The sequence below is a fragment of the Chanodichthys erythropterus genome, chromosome 12 (genome assembly GCF_024489055.1).
Source record: "Chanodichthys erythropterus isolate Z2021 chromosome 12, ASM2448905v1, whole genome shotgun sequence".
NCBI lineage: Eukaryota > Metazoa > Chordata > Actinopteri > Cypriniformes > Xenocyprididae > Chanodichthys > Chanodichthys erythropterus.
The window spans coordinates 49,935,701-49,947,714 of NC_090232.1; the positions used below are offsets into that span (position 1 = coordinate 49,935,701).

The window sequence follows — 12,014 nt, forward strand, 5'->3', positions numbered from 1 at the left end:
GTCCATAGCAGTGAGAAGCTGCTGAAGCCCACAGGGTCTCTGAGGGCTCAACTATACCTGCCTGCAGCATCTCCTGCAACTCCTTATCCACAGCTTCCTGTCAGGCCAGTGGATATGATGTGGCCTTACTTTCATTAGGTGGGCATCTCTTGTGTCAATAACATGCTGCACTAAGTGGTTAGGCCCACTTCATTCTCCTTGAGAGCAAAAATGTCCTTAAAGTCCTCAGACTTCAGCACTTTTTGTTGCTCATGTAAGCCATCACATTTTTTGGACCAAATTTCTCTCAAGGCCAAGGTCCAATGGTTGGTTATTTGCAGGATGGGTTATTTGCACCGGACATCCATCAGGGAGGGTAAGTGTCCAGCGGTACATTGGTCCAGTGTACATAGGTCCAGCACACAGCCAACGGCCCTCAAGAAATCTAGCCCCAGAATGCAAGGGTCCTGCATGTGGGCTGTGCAAGCGACTCCTGCCAATATAATGGGTATGTGGCAGAAATTTCCAACATAAGACCAGCCCACTACCAAAACACTCTCTGTAGGTCGCAGTCTAATTTTATTTAATATAACGACGATTGTATTCCTCTGAAAGAAGAATGTCATATACACCTAGGATGGCTTGAGCGTGAGTAAATCTTGGGGTAATTTTCATTTTTGGGTGAAATATACCTTTGATTAATAAAAAAAAAAAACCAAAAACTGCAGGGTTACTGTTTTGGCCATAACTCACACCGTACATAACAGAAAAAGAGGAAAAAATGCATTACTTCTCACATTCTTGAAATCACTCTGACCCCTGACTCTTCTTAACCCCTACAGTGAACAAGGAACTAACAACTAGAACCACTTATTAAATGAACACTGTTGAACTTCATCACATTACCTAGTGTCTTCCAGCATTTGTAATGACATTACAGTACTATATGTGTCATACTATTCTTGGACATACAGATAAAGACATTGGCTCAACTACACATAAGCCCATTTGTATCTTGACTATAGCTGTGCATGCACATGTGCTTGTGTGTAGTTCAACTAATGTAGCATCAGTGACCTTATCTTCCTCTTTCTTGTCTTTCTTGAAAATTGAGCTCCATCCACTTTGAGATTAAACAGAGAACAAACCAAAAGAGAAATAAGCTCTAGTTATTTGCTTAATGCCCACAGAAATCAATAAAATACTTTATTTATCCATGAAAATGACAGCAACAGTCATTTTTGCACTGCATGTGTGTGGAAATGTCCAACGTCTTTACCTGCCCCGTTTTGATTGACAGAACCTTCATTATATAGTCAGCCTTTATTATATAGTTATCTATTTTGTAAAATATTAAAGTGGATATTTTAACAAGGTGTTTGTGAACAACATTCAGAAGAAGAGTTTTAGCTGATGACATTAGACTAAAGACAGAAAAGTTAAACTGAGAGAAACTTTATGTCAGTCCTTAAAGGCTATATCTTTTACACCAAGCATATCTGCAGACTCTGTTGATTTTCTCCTTGATTCTTTTAACTCAAAAGTACAGAATGTTATTGATAACATTGCTCCTGTGAAAGTCAGGAAGAAAAGTGGCAGACAAAAAGCACCATGGAGAAACTCAACAGCAGTGCAAAATATGAAAAGACAATGCAGAAAAGCTGAGCGCATGTGGCGAAAGACAAAACTTGAAATCCATTATAAAATCTATAAAGATATTCTTCATGCTTTCAATGTGGAATTAGGCAAAGCTAGACAGACCTTCTTCTCAAATATTATAAACAGAAATGTAAACAACACCCGCACTCTTTTTGCTACAGTAGAGAGACTAACAAACCCCCCAAGTCAGATTCCCAATGAAATGCTCTCAGACAGCAAATGTAGTGAGTTTGCTTCCTTCTTCTCTGAGAAAATTAATAATATCAGAAAGGCGATCAGCACATCCTTGAGCTGCACTGGGGTAAAACAGATCAGATCACAACCTCATAAAGTAGCTATTATGTCTGATTTCGAAGCAATTGATGGTACAATTTTGGAAGAAACAGTACAGCACCTTAAAACATCAACCTGCGCCCTTGACACACTTCCCACATCTTTTTTCAAAAGAGTGTAAAACTGTTTAGAAGCAGATCTCCTAGAAGTGGTAAATGCCTCACTTCTCTCTGGGACTTTTACACAATCCCTGAAAACTGCAGTTGTTAAGCCCCTCCTGAAAAAGAGCAATCTGGATAACACCATATTGAGCAACTACAGGCCAATCTCAAATCTTCCTTTCATAGGCAAGATCATTGAAAAAGTTGTTTTTCAATCAGCTGAACAAGTTCTTAAGCTTGAATGGATACTTTGATAACTTTAAATCTGGTTTCCGACCGCATCACAGCACAGAAACAGCACTCATAAAGATAATAAATGATATTCGCCTAAACACAGATACAGGTAAATTATCAGTGTTGGTTCTACTTGACCTCAGTGCTGCGTTTGACACTGTCGATCACAACATTCTTCTTGACAGGTTCGAAAACTGGGTTGGGCTTTCTGGGATGGTCCTTAAATGGTTCAGGTCATACTTAGAAGGGAGAGGTTATTATGTTAGTATCGGTGACCATAAGTCAGAGTGGACATCCATGACATTCAGAGTCCCTCAAGGTTCAATACTTGCACCCCTCCTGTTCAACCTATATATGCTACCACTGAGCCAAATAATGAGAAAGAACCAAATTGCATATCACAGCTATGCAGATGACACCCAGATTTACCTAGCCCCTATCACCCAACGACTACAGCCCCATTGACTCCCTGTGTCAATGCATTGATGAAATTAAAAATTGGATGTGCCTAAACTTCCTTCAGTTAAACAAAGACAAAACTGAAGTCATTGCGTTTGGAAACAAAGATGAAGTTTTCAAAGTGAACATGTACCTTCACTCTAGGGGTCAAACAACTAAAAATCAAGTCAGGAATCTTGGTGTGATTTTGGAGTCAGACCTGAGTTTCAGTAGCCATGTAAAGACAATAACTAAATCAGCACATTATCATCTCAAAAATATTGCAAGAATTAGATGCTTTGTCTTCAGTCAAGACTTAGAGAAACTTGTTCATGCTTTCATCACCAGCCGGGTGGATTATTGTAATGGGCTCCTCACTGGTCTTCCCAAAAAGACCATAAGACAGCTGCAGCTCGTACAGAATGCTGCTGCCAGGATTCTGAGCAGAACCCAAAAACATGAACACATCACACCAGTCCTCAGGTCCTTGCACTGGCTTCCAGTTGCATTTAGAATTGATTTTAAAGTACTGTTGCTTGTTTATAAATCACTCAATGGCCTAGGACCTCAATACATTGCAGATATGCTCATAGAATATAAACAGAATATATAACAGATCACTCAGATCATCAGGATCAACTCACTTAAAAATACCAAGGGCTCACTCAAAGCAGGGAGAGTCTGCTTTTAGCTGTTACACCAGCCGCAGCTGGAACCAGCTTCCAGAAGAGATCAGGTGTGCTCCAACAGTAGCCACATTCAAATCCAGACGCAAAACACATCTTTTTACTTATGCATTTGCTGATTGAGCACTGTGCTATGTCCGAACTGTTTGCACTTTATTTTATACATATTATCTTTTTATTCTTTAAATTCTTTTCCTGTTTTTATTTAATTTTTAATGTATTTTTATCATGATTCTGACTTTTAATGCATTTTAAATCCAAATAGCAAAATTATCTGTTTTTACTGTTATTTCTATTCCTTATGTTCTATTTTCTTTATGTAAAGCACTTTGAATTACCATTGTGTATGAAATGTGCTATACAAATAAAATTGCCTTGCCTTGCCTAAAGATGCTCATGTAATAATGTTTTCATCTTAATATCTATATTCAATCAGTTGCACTGCAATGACAGCAATGACAAGGAACCTGATCTTGAGACTTGTAAAACGCTGGAAGGTATTGCAGTGGCAGTGACGTCAAAAAATATATTTTATCACCATTGTAACCAATGGCTCATGATACCAAGTGTGATGCAACACCAGTTGTGAAACACTTTCTGTTGTGTAGGTTTGTCACAAGGAGTCTCTGTGCACACGATCTTCACATGATGTGCAGCTACTGTCTTCAAGTATTCGTGTGCCACGATGCATCAGTGCAGTAGCTCAATGTAATGATACACATCCGATGGTCTAATATCTTTTTAATGTTCAAACTCGCAAGCCTTAAAACATACTATTGACAAAGTTTAGTGAAGATGCAAGTGCAGGTGATCTCCCTTTTGGGCTTGTGCGCTGTCTGTGAGTGTTGACTTGGCATTTGAATTAGCCTCCGTGTTGCTTTCATGCTGCTGAATGGACGGGGAAGAGTCACGTGACCACAAGTGGTAGTATGCTTTTACAGTTTTTTCCAATTGCTAACACACTAAAATGACATGCACAGCACAATTATTTAAACTGACACACAGAGAGCAAAACTTCTTCTCAAGTCTCCAAAAGTCTAAACACCTTTTCTGTTTTACACACATTTTGCATTTCAAAATAGCACTTTTTAAATTCACTAAATACAGTTCTCTGCATAAGACACAACAATCTGACATAAAGTCACATGTTTGCCATTTCAAAACACTGCCATTCAAAATGACACTACATGAGCTAATTGGCCAATTACATGTGCCACCTGGCCAAACACCTCAGTGGTTAATTGTTAACACTTCAATCAGGATGTAAGCACTATGAAAAGATCACAGGTGAGAACCTTTTTTTTTTACAACAACAATGGAAGACATTGCAGAGAGAGGAAGAGGAAGAGGAAGAGGGAGGTTGAGAATAAGAGGGGGAGGAAGAGTGAGAGGTAGGGGTAGAGCAGGTAGAGGAGTTCATGGCCAAAGAAGACAAACACTTTTAAATGAAATCAGAGCAACCTTAGTAGATCATGTCATCAACCATGGGTTGACAATGCGTGAGGCTGGACAGAGAGTGCAGCCAAACTTGAGCCGTTTTACTGTCGCCTCTGTCATCCGGACCTTTAGACTGGAGAACAGGTATGTAACCAAAATTTCATGTAGTACACATGTAGTATACCCCATGTCATAGTGTATCAGTTGGGTGACACCTGTTTACTTAGTGTATGACATCAGCCATTCATGAACTGTACAAGTTTCCTGTACAATGAAGAGGGGGGAAATCACTCTGACCACTCACTCTGGGGGAAAATATTTAGGCTCCATTGTCCAAGCTCTATATATATTTTTATTTAATTTTTTCTAAAGGACTGAGAGACGACACCATGGTGGAGGAAGGGGCCAAATGTTCACCGGGGTACAGGAAGCTGCCATTGTAAACTTGGTTTTGGAAAATAATGAAATCCGATTACGAGAAATTCAAAGCCACATCATCCAAGACAACACCTTATTCAACAACATTCAACGAGTTAGTCTGTCCACATTGGCTCGCATTCTCAAGCGAAACCAAATCAGAATGAAACAACTTTATAAGGTGCCGTTTGAGAGAAACTCTCAAAGAAACAAAGAGTTCAGACAAGCATATGTGGATGTAAGTACTATATTGACTGCAGTACACTACACACAACATTGTTTCCCAGTGTACTGGATAACACCATATTGAGTGATTTTTGTTCTTTGTTTTCAGGGAGTACTGGAAATGGATGCTCATGCAATCCCACATGAGTTCATCTTTATAGATGAGGCTGGGTTCAACCTAGCAAAGACCAGAAGAAGAGGGAGAAACCTCATTGGCCACAGAGCCATTATAGATGTTCCTGGCCAACGTGGTGGGAACATCACAATGTGCGCTGCCATCTCCAATATGCATGGTGTCCTCCACCGTCATGCCAAACTTGGACCATACAACACAGCCCATATTCTCACATTTCTGGACAGACTTCACAACATTCTCATACCACCAGAGCGTATGAATGATGCAGACCATCAAAGAAACCGGTACGTTGTAGTATGGGACAACGTGAGCTTTCATCGTGCAGCCCCAGTCCAAAACTGGTTTGCTGACCACCCAACATTTCTCGTGCAATACCTCCCACCATACTCACCATTTCTGAACCCCATAGAAGAATTCTTTTCGGCATGGCGGTGGAAGGTATACGACCGGCAGCCCTTTGTGCGCATGCCTCTTGTGCAGGCCATGGAAGAGGCATGTGATGAGATTGATGTGGGTGCAATTCAGGGATGGATAAGGCACTCAAGGCGCTTCTTCCCTCGATGTCTGGCAAGGGAAGATATTGCCTGTGAGGTTGACGAGGCGTTGTGGCCAGACCCGGCTGTGCGGCAAGATGCTGCCTAATTATTTTTCTTGCCTTTTTTTTTGTTTTTGTTTTTTTTACTGTAATATATTTTTTTTTCAGAAATTTTCTTTTTCAGTTTACTTTTTTTGTAAGAATATTTTTGTTCAGTCCCATGTAAATATATCTGCTGTGCTCATGTTGTACTGACTTGTTTACTGTAGTGAAGGAAAAAAAATAAAAATGTTGCAACAGCATGTGTGTGTATCTGCAAATATTTCTGTGCATGTGAACAATCTGATACATATTTTAGTATTATGGCAAAGCATACTAAAGATGGGGGTGCTTTTCATTATGCCCAACAGTGTGTAGGTGGTTAGGCAAAAATCTGGTAATATGAATGAAGTGTGTGCCATTTCATGCAAAAGTTTGATTTTGATAATGCTCTGTGTAGTTTCGGTTGCAGTGCTTCATTTTGCAGGATATATGAGGTATTTTGCAGTTTGGGTGTGTGGTTTTGTGAATTGTGTTAAGTGTTTTGATAAAACCAGACTAGTTTGAAAAATTGTGTGTTAGCAATTGGAAAAAACTGTAATAGGAATGTATCAACAGTATTAAAAAAACAAATAACCATCCTTGGAAAATTACATCGGTTAGAGGTTATGAATTTCAGTTTAGATTACTTTTTGATTAATCATCCAGCCTTCACTCCCAATCAGTTACAATCAGTGTGTTCGAAATCCTTTATTTTGAATATATACAAATGTCACTTATATATTTTAGTTTTTCAAGAGATCTAAAGCACCGTTTTTGAAGAGTGCGCATGTGCGTACGTGCTCTGGTACGTCAGAACAAGCATTTGATTTAATCTGGAAATAAAGAAAAATAACTGAGGAAAATGAGAATTAGTCCTCTAATGCCATGTTCATAATTTATAGCAGAAATTGTAGCATTACATCAATTTCAAACGGATTCATTTAAATAAGTTATTACTCCACCACCTGCGTGACGTCATTCACCAACGTGGTTGAACGACAGGTTTGTGACAATATAGTTTTGGGAAATAGTCATGACTAGCTAGTTGATTTGTTCAACGATGCATTGTACTACGGTAGTTCAGCAACGAGTAACATCGTTGTTCGGGAAACGCACCCCTGGCTGACTCAGCCGGCTGCTCTCGAATTGCGCTTGCGGTACTTTGAGACCATAAGTCACAGTCACGTGGCGTCAGCGCTGTCTCAAGTCGGACAAAATTTCTAACCACCATGCACTGCTTCAAGTCAGCCGCCGATGAATCCTAAATATATCCTAAATATAATTAATTTGATTTAATTAAATTATATTACTAATGTACTAGTTATAAATACAAAGTTCAGTCATGAAACGTTAACTGAGTGCTGATCGGTTCTTTCAACACCGTGGCATCAGCCAATCAGAAGTAATTCCATATCCATGCAACCATATATATATCGTACCCTAGCCTGCGATCGACAAGCTGCGCAATGTGAAGCGCTGTTATGAGCAGAATGCTTTCAGAAATTCAACATCTAAGATAAGTAAACAGGTTTTCTTATGATATTGCACTATGCTTTGCAAAGTATGTTTTTAATTTGTTGAAGTATCATACACGAAGTTCAAATCATGTCAACTCCCAACCTACAGTGATCACTATATGCATTAGCAGCTAACGTTAGCGTACATGCATCGCATTTGGAGCAGCAAACAGATATGTTGTAAGGATACAGAAAAATAGTTTGCTAATTTGAGTGAATGTACTGTATGTGAATGTAATGTTTCACATATAAGCTACAGCAATTCTTAATATTTCAGCAGGATAGCGGATATCAACAGCATAGAACGCTAGCAGAAGTAAATGTGCATTTCGCAATCGAGTGACATAGTTCAATTATCTGCTAACCATGATCGATTACTCTTTAAAAACGTACATATTCACTTAGCATATTAAGAACGTGAGCAGTTAACGCTGAGCTGCTACTGTATTTTACTATTCTATAACTATAATAGTGATTTGATAACCATCATGACTCGTGAAAGAAATTAAGTGTAAAACATATTTTAGCCTATTTTACGTAATTTTCATCCAAGTTATTCATGTCATTATTCTAAATAACGAGATAACATATACTGCAACATGTACTCCAGTCTCAGCTACTGTGTTTAAGTAGGAGTGTGGTGAATGTGATGGGCCGGATGTAAATTTGAAGATATTCATTCTACAGTTCATTACAGTGAGTTAAAAGCTGCAGGACAGTCTGGTGGTTCTGGTTTATATGGCCTGGTATCATCTCCCTGAGGGCAGCAGGTGGAACAGGTGATGTTCTGGGTGCGAATGATCTTAGCATGATGTTATGCACTCTCCCAGACAGTGGGTGGCATAGACTACATTAAGTCCATCAAATGGCATCAGGCAGCATTTTTATTCAGAAATATCTTAATGGACAGTTCAGTCTTTCTGGAAGAATTCTGGGTAATTAAATGATTGTATGAGAATTAAATGCTGCTATGAATAGCTATTTAAATCATAAATTATGATAATGAATAATACGATAACAATTGAATAAACTATCAAGTCATGTATGCATCTTGGACAAACCACGCAAACATCATATAGGGGACGGTCATGTTGAGGGAGTAGATGTCGACGTATCATTGAGTCTGCCATATTTAAGTTTGGTGCTTTTCACCTCTGACTCTCAAATTATATTTACTACTGCAGGGGATAGCAATATGGTATGCATCTCACCAGCATGCAAACTCAGACTAATAGATATAATAGAAATATATTTAAAGAGTTCCATACTAAATACGATTTAAACTAACTAAATCAAATATATAGTTCCACAGTCTTGGTATCTATTGGTGGAGTGCTTGCTACATAGTATTTTATGCTTATCCTCAATAAATTCTGGGAAATTTTGGATTCAGGGCTGGGCAATCACATCTACTGCTTAGCCTTCTACAAAACATCAAACCATGCCTTTGTTTTAAGAGGGTGTTACAGTCTGCATTGACATAGGGGTAAATGCAATAATTATCAGCAGCTACACGTTCAAATCTATAGTAGCAGCAAGCTTTACATAATATATAGCAACTAAACATAGTACATGAGAATGTTCAGAATAATGGCCTTCTCGCATATACGCCTTCTGTCAGGTTTGGGTGATGGATGAGAGTAAGGACTCAATATGCAGGAAGAAATAAAATAAAACAATAAAACAAAACACAACAAAAACGACCCCGTGGGGGAAAACAGACTTGACAAACTAGGCTTGGCTTGGCTTCTTGAATCAAACATAGGGAACACACATGAGGGAAAATATGACAACGAACCAGCACAGGACTGCAAACACAAGGAGAATAAATAGGAGAGCAAACAAGGCAGGTAACGAGGGAGGACAGGTGGGGCAAATCAACCAATAATGAGGTAACAAGATGGGCGGGGTCAAGACAATAGACATGAGAGCACATGGCACAAAGAAACATGACAAGCCATGTGCTCACACCAAACAAAACAAAAACACAAGCACATGGCCAATGAAGACAAATCACAAGACGAGACATGAACATGTGACTATGAAAACTCATAAGCCACGTGTTCACACAAAACAAGACAACATGAGAGCACGCAGCCCGTGAAACAGACTGCGTGCTACACAAGACAAAAACAGTGTCCGAATCCCAACACGAAACCAAAGTAGACACGAGTGCCGGGATCCAAACAACACGCTCCCAACATGAAACAAGACACGCAGACAAGAGAGTGCTAGAGAACACTTGAGACTGTACGCTCACACAAAAACAGGACAAGATCGGGAGTGTCAGAGCTCTGTCACAAAACCAAGAAATAAACTAGACAGAAGTGACAGAACCCTGACACCTTCAACAGAACTTATTATTTGCTCAACTTCCAACACGCTCCAAGGCTGGTTTCAGTCAACCTAGTGTGTTCGGACTGGTCAGCCGACGTGCGTTAGGATATTGCTTCAATATCTCTGTTCTAATGACATAAACTTTCAATGGGAATTAAATATTTTTAAATATTTATAAAAAAAAAAAAAATCTGCTTCTTCAATTCACAGTTTCATCCCTGTTGCTGACTCTGGACCCCAGCGCACCAAGCCTCTTCAAGTCCCCGCAACCGTCTACTGAACAGCATAGTAAAGACATTCCCAACAACCAAAGCTATTCCTACACACCTGCGCTACATGTTTCACCACTCAGAAGGAAAGCTCTTGATCCACATTCCATACTTTTCTAGAGGCAGTTCTCACAGCTTGTATAATATAAATAAATACATTTGTTTGTCTTACATTTAAGCACTCAAAAATGGCAGATTTAGCAGGTCACACTTTATTATCTAGCATTAATTCTGTGTTTTGCTCTTCTTTCATGTAACAGTCCCTGCAAATTCGGAGATGCAGCTGCTCAGATCCACTGTTTCCTTACAGTGATGGAAACTGATGACCAGGGCCTGGTTCGTTAAAACACTCATGTCATTCACGTGGCTTAAACCTAGAAGTCTACACTTACCACTCATCCAGAATTGGCGCAGCAGTGTCAGCATTCCAAGAGTACCATCCACTACCCTTAAAGAAATGGGCCGCTGGAATTCGGCAGCACACAAATGCTACATCAGACCTAATTCCAAAGGACAAGAAACATCTCTGAATTAAATTATCAGGTGGCGCTGGGCATTCTGGTATATTAATTATTATTCAGATACAATTATTCGATTTGATCTTTTGCAGAGGTTAGCAACAATGTGTATGCAGCATTTTACATGTCCGTATCCTCAGCTAGTGGAGGGGAGGATCTCGGCTGCAAGATTTAAGTTTGATGCAGGGGACCAGGGACAAATGTTTTCGGAGCGGTCACCATCCCAAAAAAAAAAAAAAAGCATACCATACACTGCATTAGATAAAACCAATCACATTTTATAGGCATGTTATTTATGCATATGAGCTCTGGCTCAGTATCATTCTAGCTTAGGCCACTAGGTCAGATGCACATTTATAGGTAAGCTCAATAGCGTTAAGCCACTCGGCAAAGCAGGCCCAGGCTCACATAGATAGTCATACACGCGCCTATAGCTCTATGAAGCAGCAGCAATACACATATTTTGGCGTTCAGATCTGCTGTGTGGGGGGTATCAGGCCGAAGCCACTCGGCCGCTTCTTAACTTGGGTAGCAAGGACCATGCGGTCCACTGCTTTGAGGGGGGGTTCTACCATTCTTGCAGCAGCCTTTCCTTGTTGTTATATTTGACTAAACTGAACAATTTGTATTTGCACAGCAGCAGCGTAGCAGATTTCGTACGCCAAAATCAAGCCATGTATACTTCATACCCCATGCCAATAAATGCTGGTTGAATTTAATCCACTCCGAGAGTTGTCATGATTGAAGTACATTTTCCCAACTGTACTTAAGTACACTTAATATAAATGCACTAATTAGAAACACCTGAATTGATTTTAAGTGTAGTCAGATAAAGTGAGCCAAATATACAGAAGTAGTGTTGTCACAGTACTGAAGTTTCTAACTTCGATACCATTTTTGAAACCACAGGGGAAAAAATGCCCCATATACTGTCATGTAGATGTCCATACATTGAAAAGTATATATATACATTGAGTTAAATAATATTTGTGTGATAATTGTAATGGTACTTGATCAATATATATATATTTTTTTCAGTGGGGTAATTTTGTTGTAATAACTCACACACACAGCACAAGGAAGCTTGATTTCAAAAGGTAAATTGAATTTTA

General features: G+C 39.3%; 2 protein-coding genes across 2 annotated transcripts in view; one reads left to right on the forward strand and one right to left on the reverse strand.

Moving 5' to 3' along the window:
* Positions 1–5,589, reverse strand: part of LOC137032826 (B-cell receptor CD22-like) — a 32,230-nt gene extending 26,641 nt beyond the window's left edge. Inside the window, exon 1 of the mRNA XM_067404789.1 lies at positions 5,577–5,589. Within this exon, the coding sequence (XP_067260890.1) occupies positions 5,577–5,589 (13 nt within the window). The remainder of the gene's footprint in view (positions 1–5,576) is intronic.
* LOC137032441 (B-cell receptor CD22-like) overlaps positions 1–12,014 on the forward strand; it is a 900,294-nt gene that overhangs the window by 211,324 nt on the left and 676,956 nt on the right. The gene's annotated exons all lie outside the window — the stretch shown is intronic.